We start from the raw sequence: 27,963 nt of genomic DNA on the forward strand, positions 1-27,963 counted from the left end.
CCCCAAATATCTTCCTTACTGCCTTTCAGGGTACTTATAATTTTATCATTAAATAATCACTAATTTGGATCTTTTGGTATCTGAGTATCCTTTTAAGATGCAAAAGTGCCCCATAGGAAAGGAAGTGTAACACACAGTTAGTTCACCAATACTTATGGGGCATCTGAAAGCATAGAAATGTTATAGAACTAGAACTCTGGGTATGTGGATTTAGTCTGAGATCTACCACAAGCTACATATGAACCCCTGGCTAAGTTATTTAACTTGTCTAGGTCCTGTTTTATCATTTGTAAAATATAAGGGAGATGGAATGAGTGATTAGTTGGAATAGGTGATTAGTTGGCCTCTGGCTGAGAGCAGAAGTAGGCCTGTGCCTCACTACTTAAGGAACTTACATATAGTTGGAGAAACACAACAAAATTTACAATATAGTAGAATATTATCTATAAGTGCTTTGAAAGTCCACTTATGTTACCCTAATTAATATATAAGGCCTGAAAGATTAAGATAAGGCTTTGTGGCAAAGATGGAACTCAAGGTATTCCTTGGAGGATGGGTATTTTTGGATAAGTTAAAGGGGACAAAAGTTAGAGGAATAAGATGTTCACCTTTGTTAAAAATTTTTTGTTGTCTAGTAGGAGTTTAGTCTTCTGAGATTGGATCAATCAACTTCAGGATGTTATTTATGAAAATGGAATTGTTCCTTTTCATATTCCACTAAGATAACAATTAATATTTTATTTTATTTTAAAAAAATATTTATTTATTTATTTGACAGAGAGAGACACAGTGAGAGAGGGAACACAAGCAGAGGGAATGGGAAAGGGAGAAGCAGACCTCCTGCTGAGCAGGGAGCCCAATGCGGGGCTCGATTCCAGGATCCTGGGATCATGACCTGAGCCGCAGGCAGATGCTTAATGACTGAGCCATCCAGGCGCCCCAACAATTAATATTTTAATAGTGGTTGTAACTCTTGTGGTTATTCTGAGATGGTTATAATATAATTTGTTCAGAGTTATGAGTTTTACAGATACTTTCTAGTATTTCTTTTGAAAGTTTTTTTTCCCTAAGATACAATTTGTTCTCCAAATAAAATTTACTAAAGTTCCCCATTATTACTCATTCTCTTGACCTCTGTGTTCCCTACCTTGTTTAATGGCATCACTGTTTACCTTGTCTCTTGAGGAAAACTTTGAACTATTTTTGATTCTTTTCTGAGCCTAATCTCCCATATTCACATGGCTGTTAGGGATAGTTATTGTTCACTCTGGAATTTTCTTTCTTGCTACTGCTCTGCTGCTATCCTTTCCTATCTCTCTCCTGAACTGTTATGACAGATTAATAGGTCTCTCTGCTCCCCAGCTCTCCGAATATAAATCTCATACTGCTATCAGAGTTATTTTCTGAATAATCTTCAGTAGTCACTTCTCTGAGTCAGACACTCTGACGTCTCTTCAGAGCCTGAAAGATAAAGTTCAAACCATAAAGCCACTCTTAAGTTTGCTCCCAGCCTGTTTTTTCAAGTTTCTTCCCACCCTACTCTACTCTAGTCTTAGTATTCTAAGTGTGATGTGTGGAAAAGGGAGTATTTCAGACAGGAACAAAATTAGCAAAGGCATGAAAATATATAATCTATTTGGATTCTCCATCAGACAGACATATTTATCCTTTAATAAGGACATGGGTAAGAAGTCAGCCTCCTTTAGTACACACTCCTGACTTCATCCCCCTTCCCTGTTTATGCAGATAATAAGTGCTCACTGCGTAGTTTCAGAGTTATTTCTGTTCTTACTTGTTTGTATAATAGGTTGTGAGCTCCATGAGGGTAAGGACCAACATTTATTCATCTTTGCATTCCTAGTGTCCAGTATAGTGTGTTGAGCACATTGTGGGAGTTGATGAGTTTGTTTGAATTGATCAGCAGCATACTAACTCTTGAAAGCCTGGTCCTTTCCAGAACTCTTAGTTCTGTAGGTCCCCTGAGGCTGCCACTAGGAGGCTCCAAACCCATCCATATGAGGAAATTTGGTTTGCTTCCAAGTTAGGCAAGGAACTGATGATGCTTGACAAATTCTTATCAAAATTTCGGATGTCTAAATCTTTGTTGTCATTTCTTTAGAATTCTGCTTTGTTTTCTGGTTGACTTTGACATTTATCAACTTTGTATTAAACATTGCCCTTTGGAGAACTTATAATACACCTAAATGATAAGCCAAGGATATAAACGTTCTAGTCTGATCCAGTCTACCCATATCATGAGAAGAAGTCAACTCTCCAAGAAACTAAGTTAGTTTTTTCAGGCACAGAATGGAGGCAAGTGCTACTGAACTCTAATCCAGTGCCTAAATATTTCTTCTCTTCTTCATTAAAAAGCATGTATTAAATATAATTGTTGCCTCCTGTTCTTGCCTGGTCATTTATTTAGCTTCAAAAGATTTGAATATATCAGATTCCAACAGAAATTGCCATTTAGGATTATTGCTTCTTAGTGACCAAATATGCCAGGCCATTGGCTCTAATTGGCATTCATGACTGCTGCTTTGGTGCAGTAAATTCTAAACCATTTTTTAGAAGGTTGTCTCTTAGGGGCTTCTTGAGCTTCTGAGTGGTTTTTACTGTTTGAATGTGAGGAGGAAGAAGGTAGCCTATTGGCGCAGATCTACATTGATCTCTTCATGCACTTCTGTCTTCTCTTTCCACATCTAAATTCTGTCTGTTCTTCATGGCTGAGGTCTTCTATGAGAGTTTTACCAGGATGTAATACTTGTTTTTTTTCTTTTGAGTATAGGCTAACTAAATATTAGAGTTGAGAGAATTTCAGTTCATGTAGTCCAGTCTCCTATCCAATGCATGAATCCCACCAGTGTGGGTAAAAATGGCCCCAGGTACACTGAATAAACTAGCAAAAATTTTGGTTTTGGCCAAGGCTGGTTAGCTGTCTGAGCCCATTCTTCTAAGAACTAATGTACTTCAAGTTGTGTGTATCACTGCTAACAGCTACTTATGATTACATAGTCCTTCTATGAGACAGTTTATTTAGCACTTTTGTGAAGAATCAATCAGGTCAGAAACTAATATAACACTGTGTATTAACTAACTGGTATTAAAATAAAAAACTTAAAAAAAAGAAGCAATGAGGCCAAATAAAATAATTTTGTAGATGGAATCTCAGCAATTGCCCATGACAGAAAATAAGTAGATGTGATACATTCTGACACTTTGTATACATTAGTATTAGATCCAGTTCTTCAGGGATGCTCATTTGAAAATAGACTTCAGGTTGATTGGGTGTGAGTCCTGGCGTACAGATGAAAAATCAGGGCTGTGTTCAATACTGTGAGGATGGCCTTAGAAAAATTCAGCAGATGAATGATTTATGCTGAGTTGTTGTGGAAAGTCTCTGCTTCTGAGTTCAGCATACAACCCAGTTGTAGTGCATGTTTTCATCAACATACTTGAGATGGAACAATGGTGTCTTCATCTGGGAATGATGCAAAACTAGAGAAATACTGCAGACCACAGAGGAGGGACCTGAAGCAGAGAATTGAATATTCATAGACATCTGCCAAATATCCATATATATTTGCATACATTTAGTAGAAATGGATAAAAATACTGAGGCAGATTCTGCCAGGGTGTCATTTATTCTGCTGGTGATGTAGTGGGAACAGCAATGATGGTTAGGAGGCCTAGGTTCTAATCTTTGTTCTCTGCAATCAAGATGCTGGCCAAATCATTTCATCCCTGATCCCAGTTTCCTTATCTGTGAAATTTGAAGATCTTTTACTCTGTACCATCCCTCTAGTGCAGGAGTCAGCAGAGTACAGCCTGCAGGCCAAATCTTGCCACCATGTGTTTTTGTAGTTTTATTGGAACACAGCTTTGTTCATTTATGTATGTATTGTCTATGGCTGCTTTTGCACTATGACAGCAAAGTTTAGTTGCAACAGGAGGCGGGAAGGCCCACAAAACCTAAAATATTTACTGTTTGGCTTTTTATAGAAAAAAATCTGGCAACCCCTGCTCTGGAAAACATTTGAAAAAATGGGAGGGCTTTCAGTCATTGAGACTAGGGATGCAACTGGTATCTGGTTGGTGGGGGCCAAGAATGTGAAGTGTCCTTCAGGGCAGGACATAATGAAAAACTGTCTTACCTGAAATTCCAATAGCTCCATCTTAGAAATCCCTTCCCCATTTTTAATTCCAAGAAAAGCCACTTTTTTTTTTTTAAGGTTTTTTTGTGGTTTTTTTTTTGTTTGTTTGTTTAATTTTATTATGTTATGTTAGTCACCATACAATACATCATTGGTTTTTGTTTTTTTTTTTAAAGATTTTATTTATTTATTCATGAGAGACAGAGAGAGAGAGAGAGAAGCAGAGGGAGAAGCAGGCTCCCAGGAGCAGGGAGCCCGATGTGGGACTCGATCCCAGGACCCTGGGATCATGACCCGAACCGAAGGCAGACGCCCAACCATCTGAGCCACCCAGGCGCCCTGCATCATTGGTTTTTGATGTGGTAATCCACAATCCATTGTTTTCGTATAACACCCAGTGCTCCATGCAGTACGTGCCCTCCTTAATACCCATCACCGGGCTAACCAATCCGCCCTCCCCCCTCCCCTCTAAAACCCTGTTTGTTTCTCAGAGTCCATAGTCTCTCATGGTTCATCTCTCCCTCCAGTTCCCCCCCCCTTCACTTTTCCCTTCCTTCTCCTAATGTCCTCCATGTTATTCCTTATGTTCCACAAATATGTGAAACCATATGATAATTGACTTTCTCTGCTTGACTTATTTCACTTAGCATAATCTCCTCCAGTCCCATCCATGTTGATGTAAAAGTTGGGTATTCATCTTTTCTGATGGCTGAGTAATATTCCATTGTATATATGGACCACATCTTCTTTACCCATTCATCTGTTGAAGGGCATCTCGGCTCTTTCCACAGTTTGGCTATTGCAGACATTGCTGCTATGAACATTGGGGTGCATATGGCCCTTCTTTTCACTACATCTGTGTCTTTGGGGTAAATACCCAGGAGTGCAATTGCTTGGTCATAGGGTAGCTCTATTTTTAAATTTTTGAGGAACCTCCACACTGTTTTCCAAAGTGGCTGTACCAACTTGCATTCCCACCAACAGTGTAAGAGGGTTCCCCTTTCTCTACGACCTCTCCAACATTGTTGTTTCTTTCCCTGTCCATTTTTGCCATTCTGACTGGTGTAAGGTGGTATCTCAATGTGGTTTTGATTTGGATTTCCCTGATGGCTAATGATGATGAACATTTTTTCATGTGTCTATTCGCCATTTGTATGTCTTCTTCAGAGAAGTGTCTTTTCATATCTTCTGCCCACTTTTTGACTTGATTATTTGTTTTTTGGGTGTTGAGTTTGAGAAGTTCTTTATAGATCTTGGATACCAGCCCTTTATCTGTAGTGTCATTTGCAAATATCTTCTCCCATTCTGTGGGTTGCCTCTTTGTTTTGTTGACTGTTTCCTTTGCTGTGCAGAAGCATTTTATCTTGATGAAGTCCCAAAAGTTCATTTTTGCTTTTGTTTCACTAGCTTTTGGAGATGTATCTTGAAAGAAGTTGCTGTGGGTGATGTCAAAGAGGTTACTGGCTATGTTCTCCTCTAGGATTTTGATGGATTCCTGTCTCACATTGAGGTCTTTCATCCACTTTGAGTTTATCTTTGTGAATGGTGTTAGAGAATGGTCGAGTTTCATTCTTCTGCATGTGGCTGTCCAATTTTCCCAGCACCATTTATTGAAGAGACTGTCTTTTTTCCAGTGCATGTTTTTTCCTGCTTTGTTGAAGATTATTTGACCATAGAGTTGAGGGTCCATATCTGGGTTCTCTATTCTGTTCCGTTGGTCTATATGTCTGTTTTTGTGCCAGAACCATGCTGTCTTGGTGATCACAGCTTTGTAATATAGCTTGAAATTGGGCAACGTGATGCCCCCAGCTTTGTTTTTCTTTTTCAACATTTCCTTGGCGATTCGGGGTCTTTTCTGATTCCATACAAATTTTAGGATTGTTTGTTCCAGCACTTTGAAAAATGTCATTGGAATTTTGATCAGGATGGCATTGAAGGTATAGATTGCTCTGGGTAGCATAGACATTTTAACAATGTTTATTCTTCCGATCTGTGAGCATGGAATATTTTTCCATCTTTTTGTGTCTTCTTCAATTTCTTTCATGAGTGTTCTGTAGTTCCTAGAGTATAGATCCTTTACCTCTTTGGTTAGGTTTATTCCGAGGTATCTTATGGTTTTTGGTGCTATTGTAAATGGAATCGTTTCTCTAATTTCTCTTTCTACAGTTGCGTTATTAGTGTATAAGAAAGCAACTGATTTCTGTGCATTGATTTTGTATCCTGCCACATTATTGAATTGCTGGATGAGTTCTAGTAATTTGGGGGTGGAGTCCTTTGGGTTTTCCATATAAAGTGTCATGTTGTCTACGAAAAGAGAGAGTTTGACTTCTTCTTTGCCGATTTGAATACCTTTTATTTCTTTTTGTTGTCTGATTGCTGTTGCTAGGACTTCTAATACTATGTTGAACAATAGTGGCGAGAGTGGGCATCCTTGACGTGTTCCTGATCTTAAGGGAAAGGCTCTCAACTTTTCCCCATGGAGGATGATATTTGCTGTGGGTTTTTCATAGATGGATTTTATGAACTTGAGGAATGTTCCCTCTATCCCTGTACTCTGGAGAGTTTTAATCAGGAAAGGATGTTGTATTTTGTCAGATGCTTTTTCTGCATCAATTGAGAGGACCATATGGTTCTTCTCCCTCCTCTTATTAATGTGTTCTATCACATTGATTGATTTGCGAATGTTGAACCACCCTTGCATCCTGGGGATAAATCCCACTTGGTCGTGGTGGATGATCCTTTTAATGTATTGCTGGATCCTATTAGCTAGGATTTTGTTGAGGATTTTGGAATCCATATTCATCAGGGATATCGGTCTGAAATTCTCCTTTCGATGGGGTCTTTGCCTGGTTTGGGGATTAAGGTAATGCTGGCCTCATAGAATGAGTTTGGAAGTTTTCCTTCTGTTTCTATGTTTTTGAAACAGCTTCAGTAGATAGGTACTATTTCTTCTTTGAATGTTTGGTAGAATTCCCCAGGGAATCCATCAGGCCCCAGACTCTTGTTTTTTGGGAGGTTTTTGATCACTGCTTCAGTCTCGTTATTGGTTATTGGCCTATTCAGGTTGTCAATTTCTTCCTGTTTCAGTCTTGGCAGCTTATAGGTTTCCTGGAAGGCCTCCATTTCATCCAGATTGCTCAGTTTATTGGCATATAGTTGTTGATAATAATTTCTAATAATTGTTTCTATTTCCTTGGTGTTAGTCGTGATCTGTCCCCTTTCATTCATAATTTTATTAATCTGGGTCCTTTCTCTTTTCTTTTGGATAAGTCTGGCCAGTGGTTTATCGATCTTATTAATTCTTTCAAAGAACCAACTTCTAGTTTCGTTGATCTGATCTACTGTGTTTCTGGTTTCTAATTCATTGATTTCTGCTCTAATTTTAATTATTTCTCTTCTAATGCGTGGCTTAGGCATCATTTGTTGCTTTTTCTCTAGTTCTTTAAGGTGTAGAGTTAGTTGGTGAATTCGGGATTTTTCTATTTTTTTGAGTGAGGCTTGGATGGCTATGTATTTCTCCCTTAGGACCGCCTTTGCAGTATCCCATAGGTTTTGGACCAATGTGTTTTCATTCTCATTGATCTCCATGAATTGTTTAAGTTCTTCTTTGATTTCCTGGTTGACCCAAACATTCTTGAGCAGAGTGGTCTTTAGCTTCCAAGTGTTTGAATTTCTGCCAAATTTTTTCTTGTGATTGAGTTCCAGTTTTAGAGCATTGTGGTCTGAGAATATGCAGGGAATAATCTCAATCTTTTGGTATCGGTTGAGACCTGATTTGTGACCCAGTATGTGGTCTATTCTGGAGAAAGTTCCATGTGCGCTCGAGAAGAATGAGTATTCTGTTGTTTTAGGGTGGAATGTTCTGTAAATACCTATGAGGTCCTTCTGGTCCAATGTATCATTCAAAGCTCTTGTTTCCTTGTTGATTTTCTGCTTAGATGATCTGTCCATTGCTGAGAGTGCAGTATTGAGGTCTCCTACAATTAACGTATTGTTATCAATGTGACTCTTTATTTTGGTTAACAGTTGGCTTATGTAGATGGCTGCTCCCATGTTGGGGGCATAGAGATTTACAATTGTTAGATCTTCTTGTTGGATAGACCCTTTAAGAATGATATAGTGTCCTTCTGTGTCTCTAATTACAGACTTTAGTTTAAAATCTAATTTGTCTGATATAAGAATTGCTACCCCAGCTTTCTTTTGAGGTCTGCTGGCATGGAAGATGGATCTCCATCCCTTCACTTTCAGTCTGGATGTATCTTTAGGTTCAAAATGAGTCTCTTGTAGGCACCATATGGATGGGTCCTGTCTTTGTATCCAGTGGGCAACCCTGTGCCGTTTTATGGGAGTGTTTAGACCATTCACGTTGAGAGTAATTATTGAAAGATATGAATTAATTGTCATCATGTTGCCTGTGAAGACGTTGTTTTTATAGATTGTCCCTGTAAATTTCTATTGTGTATCACTCTTGGGGTCTTTCTCCTTTTATAGAACCCCCCTTAATATTTCTTGCAGGGCCGGCTTAGTGGTCACATATTCTTTCAGTTTCTGCCGGTCGTGGAAGCTCTGCATCTCTCCATCCATTCTAAATGAAAGCCTTGCCAGATAAAGTATTCTTGGCTGCATGTTCTTCTCATTTAGTACCCTGAATATGTCTTGCCAGGCCTTTCTGGCTTGCCAGGTCTCTGTGGATAGGTCTGACGTTATTCTGATGTTCCTCCCTCTGTACGTAAGGAATCTCTTCCCCCTAACTGCCCTTAAGATGGTTTCCTTGGTTCTAAGATTTGCAAGTTTTACTATTACATGCTGGGGTGTTGGTCCGTTTTCCTTGATCTTAGGAGGGGGTCCTCTCTGCCTCTAGGACACAAATGTTTGTTTCATTCCCCAGATTAGGGGGAAGTTCTCAGCTACGATTTGCTCAAATACATCTTCTAGTCCTCTCTCTCTCTCCACTCCCTCTGGGATTCCAATTATTCTGACATTGGAACGCTTCATGGTGTCACTTATTTCTCTGATTCTGTTGTCATGGATTCTGATTTGTTTTTCCCTGGCCTCCTCTTTTCCCTTTTTATCTATTATATTGTCTTCCAGGTCGCTTATTCGCTCTTCTGCCTCAGTTACCCTAGCTGTTAGTTTATCTAGATTGGATCTAGATATCTGGATTGGATCTCATTGATAGCATTTTTAAGTTCTGCCAATTCACCTTTTATTTCTGCCCTTAGGGACTCTATGTTGCCATTAATTGATTTCTCTATTCTAGCCATTGTCTTCACAATTGTGAGCCTGAATTCCATCTCTGACATCTTGGTTATATCTGCATCCATTTGTAAATCTGCAGCATAAGTCATAATCTCTGAGTCTTTTCTATTTTGGGGGCTCCTCCTCCTAGTCATTCTGTTGATGTGTGTTTGAGGGAATGTATAGAGTCCAAATTATTGACCAGAACCCAAGCAAGATGCACCTGTTTTCTAGGGACCTTAGGGTTGCTGGCCTCTTGTTTTCCCAGCCTGTCTTCTGGGGGACGGGCCTGCCGCGCTGTTACTCAGGCAACCCTGTTTGGGCAGAGTTGCCCTGCGCCCCTGTGGCGGGGGATGGGCTCAGCGGGAATCAGTGTTTGGGGCTTTTGTTCTCTGGCGGCTTTCCCTGGTGGCTTTCCGCATTTCTTCCGGGAGTCAGAGCAGAAGAGACCGTTTCCAACCCTCTGCCTCAGAGCAGAGAGACCACAGTCTGTTCTTCAGTGAGCTCTCCAGGCCACACCATCTCCGTTTTTGTCCGTGCTGCTATAAACTGCAGCGTCCTGGGTTGTGTGCCCCTCCGCAGCTCTCCCAGTCCTGCCTCCAGGTCGGGGCACGTCTCTGCCCTTTGTGCTTCTAAAACCGCCAGCTGCTCCCAGTTGGCACGCGCGCGACTCCGCTGCTCCGTGTTTCCGTCCCGGGGACTGCAGTTCGCAGGCGGGACTGAGCGGCTCCTGGTTTCCACCCCAGGGGTTGTCCTAAAGTCCTTTCCCTGCTGCCACCGGTCTGCGAGTCTGTGCCCCGTCCGCAGCACGCGAGGGTTTCGCTCACCGGCAGTGTAGGATCCCCACGGCCAGGCACCCTCCCGCTGCCGTTATCCTCTGATATCTGCCCGCGGAATCACGGCTCCCCGCTTTGGACCTCAAAACCAACCACCTGCGATATTCTCTTTGTAGAGATCCAGATCTTCTTACATCTCAGGCTGATTTCGTGGGTGCTCAGAGTGGTCTGGTAGATATCCAGCTCAATTCTGGGGACCAGTTGAAATAGGGTCCCCTACTCCTCCGCCATCTTTCCCCGAATCTGGTTTAGGGTTTTACGGACAAAGCAGGAGAGGTTCCCGTCATGAGGGTTGCTTCCCACTCCTGGTTAAGGAGGCAGGCCATCCAAGTGCTGGTCTTCGTCTTTTCCTTCTTTCCCCTTTCTCCCGATTCCTGCTTTACTAGCATTTTCCTCAGTAAGTCCCTAAAACATGATGTGTTTTATGCTGGTAAGAGGTACGCGTTGCCCGAAGCTTTGATGGGAAGTGCTGAATGGAAATGTAGTGAGAAGAGCAGCCCTCCGAGTCAGAAGAGGGGGGTTGGAGACACAGTGGAAAGCCACTTTTGAAAGCTATGTCAACTCTTTTAGGCCATTAAGGCAATTTCCCATATTAAATGGTTAGGAATTTTTTTAGCCATTCCCCATAACCTGAAAAGGAGTATCCCCTAAGAATCTAAATCCATTATTATGCTTAGTGGTGAAATGTTAGAAGCATTCCTTTTAAAATCAGGATGAAGCCAACAATGCCCACAGGTCACCTTTGTACCGGAGGTTTCAGCTGGCACAATAATGTCAAGAACTGTGTGAAGGTCTGTGGTTTTAGCCTACTTGCAAGCTAAGAAGGTAGCCTGCCAGAGTTTCATGGATGCTGGCAGAAGATATGAAATTCCTGCATCAGATTCAAAGGAGTTTATTTTTTTGCAGCAATAGCAGTGGACAGAATATCAGCAAATTTTTTGCATTGTTTTCCTGAGTCTCAGTTCCCAAAAGACAACCAGAAGAATGCTAGGTGAAACTTGCACTTGGAGTGGGTTGTATAACAAGAGGGGAATCTTGAGATTAGGGAACCTGAATCTTTTATGATGAGAAGTAAACAGGCTTCCCTTTCTTCTGGAAGGAGATGCTATCTTTATTATATTGGACACTAAGCATGCCTGCCCTTTGCTTTGGAGGGAGGCACTAGCTTTGTCTTCTAAGACTGTTCAGTATACAAACATCTTTGAAAAGATAATCTGGAACAAAGGCAGCCAGTGTCTCTGATTGTAAGATGAGCATAAATGCAAGAAACCAGTTTCTTCCAATTCATAAGAAGAGTAAATTAAAAAAAGTTTTGGTAACTTTGTATGGTGACAGGTGGTAACTAGACTTACTGTGTTGATCATTTTGCAATGTACACAAATCTTGAATCATGATGGTTTATACCTGAAACTAATATAATGTATGTCAATTATACTTCAACAAAATAGTAAATAAATAAAATATATAAGAATTAAGAAGGAAGAGACAAATTTGTTTTTATTAGCAGATATATGATTATTTACATATTGAATTCATGAACATCTAGTCACAAATGGTTACAAAATAATAAGAGAGTTTGCCAAGATTGCTGGGTTCAAGATCTGTATAGCAAAACAAGTTACATTTTTATAAACTAGGGACAAAAATTTAGAACATATTATAAAATTGATATCATTTATAAAATTAGCAAAAACCATAGAACCTTTGAATAAATCTAAGATGTTGCACCACATTTTAATAAAGGGCGTTGTAAAACTTTATTAAAAAACATAAGGGGCACCTGGGTGGCTCAGATGGTTGAGTGTCTGCCTTCGGCTCAGGTCGTGATCCCAGGGTCCTGGGATTGAGCCCTGCATCGGGCTCCCTGCTCAGCGGGGGGCCTGCTTCTCCCCTTCCCTCTGCTTCTCCCTCTGCTCATATTCTCTCTCTCTCTCTGTATCTCTGTATCTCAAATGAATAAAAAAAAAAAAACTTAAAAAAGAAAAACATAAAAGAAGACTTCATGGAGATGTATAATGTCATGGTTAAGAAGACTAAATATCAGGCACCTGGGTGGCTCAGTCGGTTAAGTGACTGCCTTCGGCTCAGGTCATGATCCCGGGGTCCTGGGATCGAGTCCCGCTTCGGGCTCCCTGCTCTGCGGGGAGCCTGCTTCTCCCTCTCCCACTACCCCTGCTTGTGTTCCCTCTCTCGCTGTGTCTCTCTCTGTCAAATAAATAAATAAAATCTTAAAAAAAAAAAAAGACTATCTTGAAATTTTCTCCGAATTAATTTATAAATTCAGTGCATTTCAAATTGTTATAAGCTGTGTGTGTGTGTATGTGTGTGTCTAACTTACTTAACAGGTTGGTCATCTCCATAGATGCAGAGAAAGCATTTGAAAAAATTTAACATCCATTAATGATAAAAGCTCTTGGCAAACTAGGAAGAGTAAGGAACTTTCCTAACCACATAAAAAGAATCTATAAAAATGCTATAGTAACATTATTCTAAATGATGAAAAACTGAATACTAGCTCTCTAAGATTGAGAAGGCAGGATGTTCACTCTCACCACTCTTACTCCACAATATTCTTGAAGTCCTAGCCAGTGTAATAAAGCAAGAAAAAGAAATGAAAGACATACTGATTAGAAAGGTAGGCTTGGGGCGCCTGGGTGGCTCAGATGGTCGGGTGTCTGCCTTCAGCTCCGGTCATAATCCCAGGGTCCTGGGATCGAGTCCCACATCAGGCTCCGTGCTAGGCGGGGAGCCTGCTTCTCCCTCTGCCTCTGCCTCTCTCTCTCTCTGACTCTCATGAATAAATAAATAAAACATTAAAAAAAAAAAAAGAAAGGTAGGCTTAAAACTGTATCTATTTTCTGATAACATGATAATATACATTTAAAAATTCCAAAGGCTGTAGAAAACTTTCTAGAACTAATGATGAGTTTACCAAGGCTTCAGGATACCATGTTAATATACAAAAGTGAATTGTATTTCTATATGTGCACTTACAATGAACATTGGAATTGGATATTTACAAAAAGTAGTACAAAATTATAAATTTATAATAGCACCAAAAATTATAAGTATAACAAAATGTATGCACAATGTTTATGCTGAAAACTACAGAACAATAGTGAAAGAAGTCAAATAAATGAAGAGAGAGCTATGTAATGTAAGTTTATGGACTAGAAGACTCAATATTGTTAAGACATCAATTCTCCCTAATATGTGATGTGTATAGATTCACTTCAATCCTAATCAGAATCAGGAAACTTTTCTATAGATGTGTGTCTATTTTCTATAGATGTGTAAGTTTATTAAAATATGTGAATATGTGTGTACACACACACACACACACAGGAACTAGAATGGGCAAAACAATTCTGAAGAAGAGGAACAAAGTTGGAAGGCTCACATTGCCTGATTTCAATAATTACTATAAAGCTGCAGTAATCAAGAGAGTATGGTATTGGTAAAGGAAAAACACATAGATCAGTGGAACAGAATAGGGAGCTTAGAAATAGATGCACACAAATATTTCAACTGATTTTTGACAAAGGTGCAAGGGCAATTTAATGAACAATGGAAGTCTTTTCAAAAAATGGTGCCAGAATGATTGGAAGTTCCTATGTGAAAAGATGAACCTTGATACATATTTCACACTCTACAAAAATTAACTCAAAATTGATCATACTTACCTAAATATAAGCCATAGAACTTATAAAATTTCTAGAAGAAAACATAGGAGAAATCTGTATAACCTTATAATTGGCAAAAAGTTTTTAGATATCATATCAAAAGTATGATCCATAAAAGAAAAAAAATTGATAAATTTGACTTATCAAAATTGGTATCTTTTGCTTGGTGGGTGAAAGACCCTATAAAGAGAATGAAAAAGTGAAGCCATAGACGGGGAGCAAAATTTTAAAATTTCAAATCTGATAAAGGATTTGTATATAGAACTTACAAAAAATCTTAAAAATAAAAAAAATTAGAAACTGAATTTAAAAATGGGCAAAAGATATGAACAGACACTTTATCAAAGAAGAAATTTGGATGGAAAACAAGTATATGAAAATATGTTCAAATTCATTGTCATAGGGGAATGAAAATTAAAACCACAATGAGATGCCAATACAAATCAATTAGAAGAATATCTAACAGACAGACAAAACTGACAATACCAAGTGCTGATGAATGTGTAGAGCAGCTAGAACTCTCATTCATTTCTGGTGAGAATGCATATTTGTACAAACACTCTGGAAAAGAGTTTGGCTATCTCTTATTAAACCAAACATAACACTTACCATATGACCCTACAGTCTTGCTGCTGGAAATTTACTCAAGTCAATTGATAATTTATGTTCACAGAAAAACTTGAATATGAATGTTTATAGAAGCCTTATTCAAAAAACTGGAATGACCCAGATTTCCTTCAGTGGGTGAATGGGTAAACAAATGGTGGTGCATCTATCCAATAGAATAATATTCAGCAATAAAAAGGAATGAACTATTGATGCACAACAGCATGAATGAATCCTAAATACATTTTGCTAAGTGAATGAAGCAATATTACAAAGGCTACATGTTGTATGATTCCACTGATATGACATTGTGAAAAGACAAAGTTATAGGGACAGAAACCCTAAACCAAAAACAACAGATCATTGTTTGCCAGGGTGAAAATGGAGTGAGAGATTGATAAGGAATGGGTAGCATGGAGGGCATTTCTTGGGTGATCAAACTGTTTTGTATGCAAATGTGCTAGTGGATACTCAATTCTATGCAGTTGTCAAAACTCATAGAACCTGTCACACCATAAAGTGAATTCTACTGTCTTCAAATTTAAAAAAATCAACCAGGATGTTGGGGAAAAAATGATGGAATGTAGATTTACAAATGAATCTAACTGTATTACAATGAATGAGAACCACACTGAAGGCTTAGAGAAGAAAAGAGATGACATAAGTAGCTTTATTTTGACTGAGTTCTGTAAGGCTAATGAAAAAAGAACTGAAAAACAAAAACCACTGTACTTGATAAATTTGTTTCTCATAGGGGTATGGATTAGCAATTCTGAAACTGCATATATACTACTGTTGAACAAATAAGTAAATATAGTTTAGGAAAAGCAGGTTTCTTACTGTTAGAGAAAGAAATTACAAATAAGTAAATGAGAATGCTAGAATAAACCCTTTGGTACTGGATTGGAATTGGAGACATCAATATGAATGTGGTTTTTTCCCCCTTTTAAATAGGTAGATAGATACAGTAAATATAGATTTATCTATATACATCAATTAGTATATACATACCCATTTCCTAGCTCTATCTACTGAGAGGGTCTAGAAGTAGTGACACCCCAGTAACAATGAGCACATGTTGTGCTCAGATCTTGGCTTTTAAATATCATTCTCAAACAAAAGGAACCAGGGCTCCTTGGCAAAGTATATGATTCCACGATTGGGGCAAGGAAAATACAAGATGTTCCTGGAACATTTGTGGTGTTAGAAAATAAGGAAGTTCTTAAAAAAGATGGGAGTATGTCAGAAGGACACAAAAGCTGACCTGGAAGAGCTCCAAATAGCTAATGCTGGAACAATTTGTGCAACAAAATAGATAAATATGATGACTTAAAGAGTAAAATAAATACTTGTAAGTCCATACTAATATAAACAGTGGTTGAATAAATAAGTAAGTGGAGAAGGGCCACTTAATTTCTTACAGAATTAATAAATGTGGAAGGAATGAGAAAGATAGAAAATCACCATTGGAATACCAGAGGAGTAATTGCTGTAGGCAAGATCCACTCATGAACGCTAAAATTAGTGGGTAAAAGTTTACAGGAAAGCACAGTATTGCATAGCTTCAAAGTTTCTCCTACAAAATATTCATTAATTACAAAGACAAAATAGTAACTTAACGGTGAAGAAACCTGTCAGACCACCTTAACCAAGTGATCAAGGTTAACATCATCATTAGTAAGACCTAAAAATACCTCTCTGGTGTCCTTGCCCCAAATCCATAATTTATTCCAACTATGAAAAACTTCAGCCAACACAAACTGAAGGACAGTTTATTTGAACCTGATGAGTACTGTTGAAAAATGACTAAATCATGAAAGACAAGGAAAGACAGGAACTGTTACATTTCAGAGGATATTAAGGAGACTTGGAAACCAATGCAATATGGGATCTTAAATCAGGTTCTGGAATTCAAAAGGATACTAATAAACTGGTGAGATATAATAAAGTCTGTAGTTTAGTTAATCATATTTATAGCAGTGTTGGTTTCTTAGTTTTGATAATTGTCCCTTGGTTGTGAAAATGTAAACTAATACTGTATTTTTTATTATGTAAGAAAAGCATACTTACAAACACATACATACATACATACATACATACATACATACAGCTATGTAAGTGTATTACCTGCAGGATTTAGGATGGTGGTTATCTCTGTGAAGGTGGAGAGAGGAAGGAGAATGTTATTGCAGACAAGTAAGCAGAGGGCTTCAAGTGTTTCTGAGCTATTTTCTTTAAACTGATCTGAAGCAAATATGATAAAATGTCATGCAAGGATAGAGCTGAGTGAGGGTACATGGGTGTGGGTGGGTATTTTTTGTACATTTCTCTGTTCCAAACATTTTATAATTAAAACAAAGTAATAATGAAGGGTTTTTTTTGAGGTGGGGATGGGCAGAGGCAGAGGGAGAGAATCCCGTGCTGGGTGTAGAGGCTGACACGGGGCTCCATCTCACTACCTTGAAATCATGACCTGAGCTGAAATCAAGAGCTGGACATTTAACCAACTGAGTCACCCAGATACCCCAAGAAGGATTTTTTTTTTCTAAAAGTGATATGCAGAATGCCTTGGAGATCATGAGTCTGGATTTGTGGATGCTGGCTCGCACTGTTTTAGTTTCCTGATATGAAGTACATAGTATTAATTGGAATCGAAAAGAAGGGTATAACTGTAAGAGACATTTTGAAACCAAAGTGGATTAATTTGGTGACTTGAAGGTACAGGAAGAGAGAAAGAGGAATAAAAGATGAGGAAATCAGAGACGAGAAGATTGGGAAAATATCTGGTGGACTAAATCAGGGAAATTAAAGGACTAGCTGATTAGAAGAAAAAGAGCATAGGCCAGGAGTATTTTGACTTGGGGTTATAGGCTCTCGGCACAAAGGCTCTTCTAGCATCTGTGAACCTCTTTCAAGGGTTTGCAAAATAGAGCCTTTCTTTTCCTGCTGCTGTTGTAGTGGCTGCATTGAAACCAGGAGGGAAGGCAGTGGCTCTAGCCTCATCCTTGGTCAGTTTGTGTGAGAAGAGCCACAGTATTCTCTCTCAAGCTTGCACACCTTATTCTTCAGGGTCTGGAAGTGTAGTAGCAGCATACACCATTCTATTCAAGTTGTGTGTTTAATCTCATATAATCTACAGAGAAGACTGAATATGGACTGTAACAATGGCATTGCAGCACCAAGGTTCTAAGGTGATTCTTGTTTTAATTTTTGAAAAGCCCTATATTTCTGGTCATTTTTATTACTTTAAAAAATTTCTAATGGTGGTAAAATACACATAACGAAATTTACCATCTTAACCATATTTAAGTTCATGATAAATGGTTTTAAGTACATTCATATTGTTGTGTAGCTATCTCTATCATCCATCTTCAGAACGTTTTTCTTCTTGTAAAACTGAAATTTTGTACCCATTAAACAACAATTCATTTTTTCTCCACCTCCCAGCCCTTGGCAACCACCATTCTAGTTTCTGTGTCTATAAATTTGACCACCCAAGGTACCTCATACAAATGGAATTATTCAATATTTCTCTTTTTAAAACATTTTTCTCTTTTTATGACTGGCTTCTTTGACTTATCCTTAAGGTCACCAATGTTGTAGCATATGTCAGAATTTCCTTCCTTTTAAGGCTGGACAATATTGCATTATATGTGTATACCACATTTCATTTATCTATCTGTCAAAGGACTCTTGGGCTGCTTTTTACCTTTTGGCTATTATGAATAATACTGCTAGGAACATGGGTGTATTATTTTTGTTACTTTTTATTGGCCTTTTTGAGCTATACTTTGCATATGATAAAGTTCACCCATTATAAGTATATTGTTATTTCTATGAAATGTGGAGTTGTGCAACCATCATCACAATCCAGTATTAGAACATTCCATGCCTGTTTGCAGTCAGTCCTTGCTCCCACACCAGCCTTAGGAAACCAACATTAGCTTTCTGTCTCTATCAATTTGATTTGCCTTTTCTAGAAATCTTACACAAACTAAATCATACAAAATGTAATCTTTTTGTGTCTTTTTTTTTTTTCACTTACTTTATGTTGTTGAGGTTTTCTCGGTCTAGTATTTATCAATAGTTTGTTTCTTTTTATTGCTGATTAGTATTTGACTGTATGTATCTACCACATTTTGTTTATCAGTTTTACCAGTATATGGACATTTGGGTTGTTTCTAGTTTGACTGTTGTGCACAATGCCACTGTAAGTATTCATGTACAGGTCTTTGTGTGAGATATGCTTTTATTTGTTTTGGGTAGATTTCTAAGGGTGGATTTGTTGGGTCATACAGTAAGTTTATGTTTATCTTTTTAAGAAACAGCTAAAGTGTTTTCCGAAGTGGCTGTCCCATTTTATATTCCCACCAACAATGTATGAGGGCTTCTGTTGCTTTACATACTTAACACGTGGTATTGTCGGTCTTTCAGATTATAGCCCTTCTAGGGGTAGCGCCTCACTGTGATTTTAGTTTGCATTTCCTAATGACTAATGAATGATTTGAGCATCTTTTCATGTGCTTATTAGCCATTTGTAGATCTTCTTTGGTGAAATGTCTGTTCAGATATTTTGCCCATGTTTAAAATTGGGTGGTTAGTCTTTTTATTAAGTTGTAAACATTTCCTTTATATATTTTATGATATATGTGATTTTCAAATATTTTCTTACAGTCTGTGTCTTAGCTTTTTATTTTCTTAATGATATTTTAGAAAGCGAAATCTTTTACTTTTGGTAAAGTTCAGTTCATTATTTTTTTTCCACTGTGAATTATACTATTGGTGTTATAACTAAAATCTTTACCTAACCTAAGGAAACAAAGCCATTCTCCAATATATTCTAGAAAATTTATAGCTTTAGTTCTTCTATTTAGGTCTATGATCCATTTTGAGTTAATTTTTTGATGTGTGTATGATGTGAGGTAAAGGTCTAAGTTCTTTTTAAACTCTATTTTGAAATAATTTTAGACTCCTAAAAATTTGCAAAAATAGTAGAGAAAGTTAACTAAACTATAGACCTTCTTTGTATTTTATCAGTTTTTAAGTGTATTTATTTCTTCTCTGTGTGTGTAATTCTATGAAATTTTTCTACATATATGAATTTGTGTAACCAATATAACAATCAGAATACAGAACTGTTGTACCAGTTCTAGGATCTCCCTGTTAAAATTTTTGGCTGGTCCACTAGTCTGTCACTTGCACCAACAAGAACTACAGCTTTAGGCTAATAGAACTGTGGGTCACTAATTGATTAAAGAATGGAGAAAGATAGAGGGGAGGGGGTTGGGAGGATGGGTTAGCCTGGTGATGGGTATTGAGGAGGGCACGTTCTGCATGGAGCACTGGGTGTTATGCACAAACAATGAATCATGGAACACTATATCTAAAACTAATGATGTAATGTATGGGGATTAACATAACAATAAAAAAATTAAAAAAAAAAAAAAAAGAATGGAGAAAGATGTATCACAGAAAGAAGCAAGAACAAAAATACAAACATGATCATACTCACATGTCCAGAGTCCTGATGGGGAATAACTTGATAACTTGATGTTAGGGTATGACCTTTGGTGCAGGATGATTTCTCCCTTGTTGCTTTCCTCAGGGTATATGTTGGGTATTTGGCATCCTTGAACTATATCAGAATAAAGACCATAGGGGGAGATGAGAAGATGACATATGGATAGCTTGATATTTGGAACTACTTTGATCACATAGCAATAAAGAATATCAGCAAGAAGGAGAGAGCTAGTAGGAGGAGGATAGAGGTTTAGAGATGATTCACTCCATCAACTTTTCAATTTGGTAGACCAGGAAAAAGCCAAGGCACAAGGTTAAGGATGTTAAGTTTTTAGTCTATAGTTTCATGATTAATTGGTAAGTTAGTTGAAATTTGGACCTAAGTCTCCTGGCTTTGAATCTTTATTTTTTCTATCATGTCTGACAAAGAAAAGCATAAGTTTTTGTAGAGCCATAAAATTTTTGAGCTAAAAATGAGCTGAAGATATAATAATATCCTCCAGTAACAACTTTCCAATATTAATATAATTATTATTAGCACCCACTGAAACAACCAGCACTTGTTGAATGTCTAATATGTCCCTATCACTGTCTGTATAAGCTCATTACAAATATGCTATTAATATTCTCATTTTAAAAAATTAGGAAAGGAGAGATTTAGTGATTTGTCTAAGAGCTGTCAGAAAGTAAGTGATAGAGCTGGGATCTAAACTTGGGTATGTTTGAATTCAAAGCATCTGCCTTTAATATCTGTTATATTGCCTCATATAATGTTGGTGAAAGTACTTTAACCCTGTACTTGGCAGGTTTTAATGACTATCCTGAAATCATTTTATGGTGCCTGTGTCACCTAGTCTCTGCTTGAATATCTCCAGGGATGGGAAACTCACCCCATCTTCAAGTAGCTCCTTTGCTTATACAACCACTTCTGTTGTTATAGTTCTCTCATGTGGACCGCTTCTGTTGTTATAGTTCTCTCATATGTCTTTTGGTTACTCCTATAATGTTTGGCTTTCTGTATTTATACAGAATAAATCAGTTTTCTCTTCTATATGAAGCAAGTCATCTTTAATGTTTTCTTTGCCAGGTTCAACACTGTTTTTTCAGCTATTTTTTAAAAATAAAATTATTTCCCATCTTGGCACTTTCCTTTGGGTGGACTGTAGATGAGAAACTATTACAGGTGGAAAACATATAATACTACAAGTAGAGTATTATAATAACAAAAATAGTAATAGCTACCCTTTATAGAGTTCTTATTATGTGGCATGCATAGTGCTAAATCTTTTATGACTCTTTACAATAACAGCATGAAGAAATAGGCTTACAGAAGCATTGTTTTCTGTCACTTCTGCAGCTAATAAGTTTCTAGGTTGTCAAGATAATTTTGAATTTTGAATCTGTCATCTATATTAACTCTTCTTCCAGATATATATGACCATGTACATCTTTGATAAGTATCCTTTTTTGTTTTTGTTTGTTTATCTAGTCTTTGATGCAATTTCAAACAGATCAGGGGCGAATAAAGAATCTGTATGGCATATCTATTTTTTTCCCCAAACATTGTTGTGGTGTACATTTCTAAAGTCTCAGACATATGTTTGGCCATGCCCATGGTTTTCTTTTCTTACTATTATTAAGATAATATGGTCACTTCATTTTAAGGTTCTGGTTGGAATGATGTTGAGGCTATCAGTTATAATATTTGCTTTTTCTGCCTTCTGAGCAAGACATTTATTACATAGGAAATAGAGAGTTTGGTAGATGTTCTACTTTTGTATTAGACTTCTATTAGAAGATATCTGAATAATTTAAACTCCACTCTCTATAGTATGTTTGGTACACGTTTTGTAATGTTTTCTGGGCAAGTATCATACGTATTTCTTTTCTGGATAGACCATCTATGGTATGCTGCTGTAATAGTATAGTTAGGTTTTTCTCTTTAGTCCCTCACTTTTATTATTTACCATACTTTATTGTTAAATTCATGCATTTCTATGTGGGAGTAACTTTTGGAAAGATCACTGGAATGGCTTTGAAAATTTCTAGATTTGGGGACTGACCATGCACTGTGAACTTGAGCAAGTCACTTAAGCTTTGTGGACCTCAGTTTCCTCATATATACGATAGGGATAGTAATATCATTCTTTATCATTTAGGATTACAAAAACAGGTCAGGATTTTGAAAATAAGAAACTGATATCTCACATAACAAGAAATCAAGAGATGGGCAGTCTAGGACAAGTAGGGTAGCTATGGGAGCTCCTTAAAAACATTAGGGACTTAGGATCTTCTGAGCTTTCATTTCACCATCCTTAGTGTGTAGTCCTTTGCCCTCTGGCTTCTTGACTCATTGCCACAAAATTACTTCTTTAACTCTGGGCTTCATGTCTATGTTTTAGATATAAGGAATAGGAAAGGCTAACAGGTTAAAGGAAAAAGATCCTGGTTTTCTCTTAGTGAGGTTTTGTCCCAAAGTTAAGTCCCCCTAAGGATGTCTGCCTGCAGCTCATTGGCCAGAATCATGTTATATGGTCACCTCTTGCTTCAAGGAAAGCTGGGAAATTGTTTATTTTCGTGTTTAGTCTCTATAATAGAGGAAAGCAAAGTAGAAGGGACGTGTGTAGGGTTTGGGTCAGCTAGTTAACAATATCTGCCACATTCATAGGATTATTGGAAGGATTCAATTATACAGTGTAATAAGTTTTCCTCTCATTCTATTGATGGTCTTAAAAACTAGAGTGTATCTTGAATTAATTTATTCTACTTTTGTATTCAAGCCTCAGAAAATCTATGAGAGTAGTTACTTGAATGTTAAATGAGTTCACTTTATTGCCTACAGTCTAGAAATTGGCATAAATAGGTTTAGGAATAAATATTGCACTGTTTCCAACCAGCTCCCCTGTTTTCAACGAAGCTTAAGAACCATTCCCACATCTGGCTAATCTTTGTGTAACATACATCCTAACCCTCATTGTCATGGGTTTGCATTTATATCTGGGCTTCTCTATTAGGGCTATGTTGATGGGTTTGAAGATTATTTGTCTAGAACAGTGTCCCATCTTTCATGCCACATGCCCTATTTTCTCTTTGAGCATTGCTGAAAGAACCAAATCTTTCCTATTGGTACAATTAACATGGGTATTACTTTTTTCCCTTCCGAAGCCATTGGTGTCAACAGTGGCAGAGCAGTTATTATTATTATTATTATTATTATTATTTTTAGCATTTTCTCCTAAAGTCCTTCAATTTGCTGCACAAAACTTGGAAGTTCCTAGAGCTGTCATCCAGATTGCTGTTGATAAACATCATTTGTTTCAATGATAATCAGCTGAATTATATCTTAATTTGTAAAATAAATAACTTTAGGGCATCAAAGCTCCCTAGTAATTGGGAAACATTCTAGGAGAATGTTTGTTTTTGAGGAAGACTATTTTCTGGACGATACTTCTGCTTTGGGTGAAAATCATACTGAAGAATAAAAAGCAGCCTGTCACTAATAGGGAAATAATTGGGAAAGAGGCAGATCTGTAAAGTGACTCTAGCCCTCCTCTTGCTTTCTTCAGTGACCCACAGAATACTTACAGATTGAAAGAGTTATTTATGAGTCAGAATGCAGCCAGAGGCACATGAAAGATAGCAAGAGAAATCCTGAGCAGCTAACCCACAGAATGACAGCCCTAATTTGAGCTCAATGGGCTAGCTGGGAGGTAAATTTGAAAATAGGCCACATATCCTGAATATACATGCAGGAGCTATCACCTGGTCCTACAGCATGAGGTAGAGGAAATAATCATAGTCACTAGTGTTCAGACAAAGTTGTTAAGAAAAGGCCCTGGGAAGTGCATAAGTCCTAGAGGTGAGCTGAGAGTAGAATGGAGGAGTGAGAACCTTAAATGAGGTCACAGTGAGTAATAAAATGGAAATTGCCAAAGAATTTGGAAATGACCAGAGAAACTTGCAGAATGTATCATGAAGTTGGAGGTTCTTCAGGTTTATTACTTACGAATCTCTTCATTCTGATGAAATACTGGTAGTTTATAAATTCTGTCATTTTGGGTGAAACAAGACTTCGATGTGTATATGGTTTTTTGTTGTTTTGTTTTGTTTTGTTTTTGCTGCCTGCATTTATTTCTTTTTGTAGACATTGTTCGAAGTGATGTTGCCCTGGATAAACAGAAAGGCTGCAAGATTGCTCAGCACCCTGATGTTATGCTGGAGCTCCAACGGGAGAAGGCAGCTCAGATGCATCTTGTTCTTCTAAAGGAGCAATTCTCTAATACTTACAGCAATCTCATATTAACAGGTAAGGCTATTGGAGTCATCTGGAATCTTAGAGTATTGTAGATTGTTGGCCTCCATTAGTTAACAACTTGATGCCTGGGAGACATTAAAGTGGGCTCTAGATGAGCCCACATCTGTCTGTCTCCATCCACTATATCCCTTTTTAAATTGTGATGACATTTGTCTTCCTATAAAAAATATTTCTTGTAGTTTACAGATGTATTTTGGCTTGAGGTTATAGGCAACTCAGCATGTGTGTTCTCAAAAGACAGAACCAATGGAAACCTAATGAAGCCTTATAAAAATATGACTTTTTAGATGTGTGCCAGTAGATTTGAAAGAATTACTAAATTTGGTGTCTAAGAAGCAGCTATTTTCCTCTTTCTGTGTATGCCCTTTCTATGAACCCAGTGAACATAAAGATGAAATGTACAAGAGATAATGATCCACAGGCTGAGCTGAGAATGTTCTATTCCTGGTGGAGTTTGAAAATATCTGGAGAATTTGATTTTCTTTTTAAGAGCAAAGAGGCTATGAGACAGCCATACTCCCTTACATCCTTGGTCCAGGAGGGAAGTGAATTTGTGTGAGAGCTCAAAGGAGAAGCAACTTTTTGCAGGGCTGCCTGCAAACTTGGCTGGTAAAGAGCATGTGAGTTGCATGCTTTTGTCAAACTTTGGAGAAGATTCTAATAGCAGACTCTAATGTGAGAACATGGAGGACTTGAGATGAATTAAGAAGAGCTGTTTAAGTTACCTCCATTTTCTTGAGGGCATGCAAGGCTTACCTGTGTATATTGATCTAAATAAAGTTTAACAAATCAAAAGTGTCTGTTTCCCCTTGTTTATGAATATTTAAAAAATAAAGAGATGGAATGTCTGACAGGCTATGAACATCTCACACTTATTTTTGTAAACTCCAAGTTAGGAAAATTTTAACTTTTTTTTACAGGCTTCCTGGCATTTTACCAGGAATTGCTGAGTGGCAACCAAATTGTTTTGCTTTAGAAAAAGCACAAGTCTCTTCCAACTTTTCATCTTGTACCTGGTGGAAAACCCAACAGCATGAGATGAAAGCCAGATTTAAATGTGGCTTTGGTGAGCAGAGAAGAGGGTTATGGATTTCATAAGTATAGGCCTTGTTTTTTTGCCCTTTGATAGGTCATTAAGGAGGGAAAACTCAAAAGTGATTTATGGCCAATGTATTATTTCCCTAAGTTGGTTAATGAAACTGTTTAAGTTTAGATGTTTGGGAAGAACATAGATTTTTATCCAAATTTCTTTATTCTGTCTCAGGTGTACAAATGTACATGTACTTAGTATTTTCTAATTCAGTTATTAGAAATGAAATATTTTTATTCCATTCTTATTTTAATTTTAGGTCCATATTAAAGCGGTCAGACCCCATGTTCTTTAATGTGGCATAGAAAGGGCTTAAGGTAATTCTAACCCTAAACTGTGGATCCAGAATGTAGCTTGAAGGCATATTATCTTTGAAAACACAAGTGTTCTATTGAGTTCAATGGAATCTTTTCTAATTCTCAGTAACATAATCCCTTTGGATGTTTATTCGCAGTTCAAACTGTTGGAATCAACATTGTCAACTTTTACCCTGACAACTTGCTTACTTTCCACTAAACAAACTTACCCTAGAGAAGAGCCTCTTTCCTGCTCTTACTTCTCCCAAGCTGCTTTAAAAAGTCCTCAGGCATTTTCCACATTTTTCACCCAAATGCGTGTACAGAGGTGGTACCTTGCTGTAGACAGAGCATTTGGTGTGCCCCGGTTTGTTTACGTGAAAGTTCACAAGGTTTTGGTTCCAGGTGTTGGGAAGAGATGGAGTCATTTCAATTTAGCACCAATGATAAAACTATTTTAATGTCCTTGAACTGAGTCTTTGATTTTACACAGTGTGGTTTCCTAATTGTTATGAAGTTTAATCCTTGATTTCTTGTATAAATTTTGAGAACATGGTCTCCAGACAGCTAAACATAATATTTAAACATAACTAAACTAACTTTTGTAAATATTTCCCTTTTCAGTGATGAATGTATATTGGTAAGGAGGGTGAGGTTGAAGGGGCAGAGACCTCTCAAATGAAGTGACTTTCTTTACCAACATGTTCAGAACACCTACTCTAGGATTTCTGCTTGGTGATGTTCCACTTATTTTGTATAACTCTGGCATAATATTTGAAATGTCTTCAATGAAAGTATTTATGTGGAACAGGATGAGGAAACTGGGCCTCCAAAAATCTCAGAAAGAGCTCATTTTCTTCACACTTCTGCCCTCCTCTCAACCCTTCTCCTCAATTATTTACATTAATAATTATTTAATTATTTATTTCATGTATATGGGTAGCAGGGTATCATAATTGTTTCCTAGCCAGTTGTGGTATATTCTTTATTTTAAAATTGGATAACTAAGATCATAGTATGGGAAAAAGTTAATAAAGTCAGCATAGTAGAAAATTGATAAAGTGAAATGTCAGAGAGTTAAAAGCATATTAAAAATGATGGTTGTTGCCCTCCACCTCACTAGCAAGCCCTCATTCTTAGATAATCCAACTTTGGCTGATGTTACTATCAGCGTTGAGGTGAGAGGCATGCCTTCATACTCTGCATTTCAGCTCATGATCTCTCTTAAACAGCTACTCCTCAGATGCTGGCAAATGATATTCTAGGTCTTCTGACCAATCAATAAAAGGAAACAACTCTGCAGTCCTTAGTGACAGCCCAGTTAACAGAAACTAATAACAATTCTTTAATGTGTATATCTTATTGGAGTATTACTCCTTGTATCATAGTTTTGGAAAAGTGGATTGTATTTTTGCATGGTATTAAACATGTCTTAATGTTTTCATGCAAATGATTTACATAGCAATGGAAATAATGTTAGCCTCACATAATCTAGAGGGTTTTTGAAATAAACTCCAAGGTTTTGGGAAGGTGATGGAGTAAGACCAATAGAACATCAGTGATAGAACTGTTTTAACTGGTGACAAGTAACATGCTGCACTTTTCACACTGACTCACAGTACATGGATGTATGCTTCTGTAGCTTCCAGTTGTCCCAGAGCTTTTAAGGAAGAACAGGGATTGTTCTTCCATTTCTTTGTGTTCTCATGATTCTTAATGTAATAATGTTCTATATATTTGTTGGGAATGTTCTGCTGTGTATATGATGAATGAATTCACTTGAGATAATTTTGACAGCTGATTAATAACTTTTATAGGTTCAGATTCAATTATTCATTTCCCCTCACTTTGCCCCACTCCCATACTTTTTGAGGTGTAAATTCACCTTTTGTGGTAGATTCCTATAATCAAATGAAAAAGTCAGCCTTAAGGGGCAATGTATTTTCTAGGATTTTGTTTAGAACATAAGCTTCTGGAGGGCAAGCAATGTTATAATTGTACAGCATTCTGCATAAATGAGGTCAAATTTAAACAAAATTTATTTGTGCTGTGAAGTCATAGTCAACCCTCTATAACCAGGCAGCCTGAATGGAAACCATTATAAATGGATGGCATTAGCTAAGATGCTTTCCAATGAGGACTCTTCTCATGTTAATCGCTGCCACTTTTTGTTTTGTACCTCCTCTTTCAGTCTTAGATTCCAAAGTGGATTGGGATACCTATGG

The 27,963-nt window shown here is 37.5% G+C and overlaps 1 protein-coding gene across 1 annotated transcript in view; it reads left to right on the top strand.

The window, feature by feature from the left end:
- The window catches only part of HPSE2 (heparanase 2 (inactive)), a 657,615-nt gene that overhangs the window by 37,210 nt on the left and 592,442 nt on the right, over positions 1-27,963 (top strand). Inside the window, exon 3 of the mRNA XM_078077262.1 lies at positions 24,182-24,343. Coding sequence (XP_077933388.1) covers positions 24,182-24,343 — 162 coding nt within the window. The remainder of the gene's footprint in view (positions 1-24,181; positions 24,344-27,963) is intronic.

The sequence above is a fragment of the Halichoerus grypus genome, chromosome 7, assembly GCF_964656455.1.
Source record: "Halichoerus grypus chromosome 7, mHalGry1.hap1.1, whole genome shotgun sequence".
Classification (NCBI taxonomy): Eukaryota; Metazoa; Chordata; class Mammalia; order Carnivora; family Phocidae; genus Halichoerus; species Halichoerus grypus.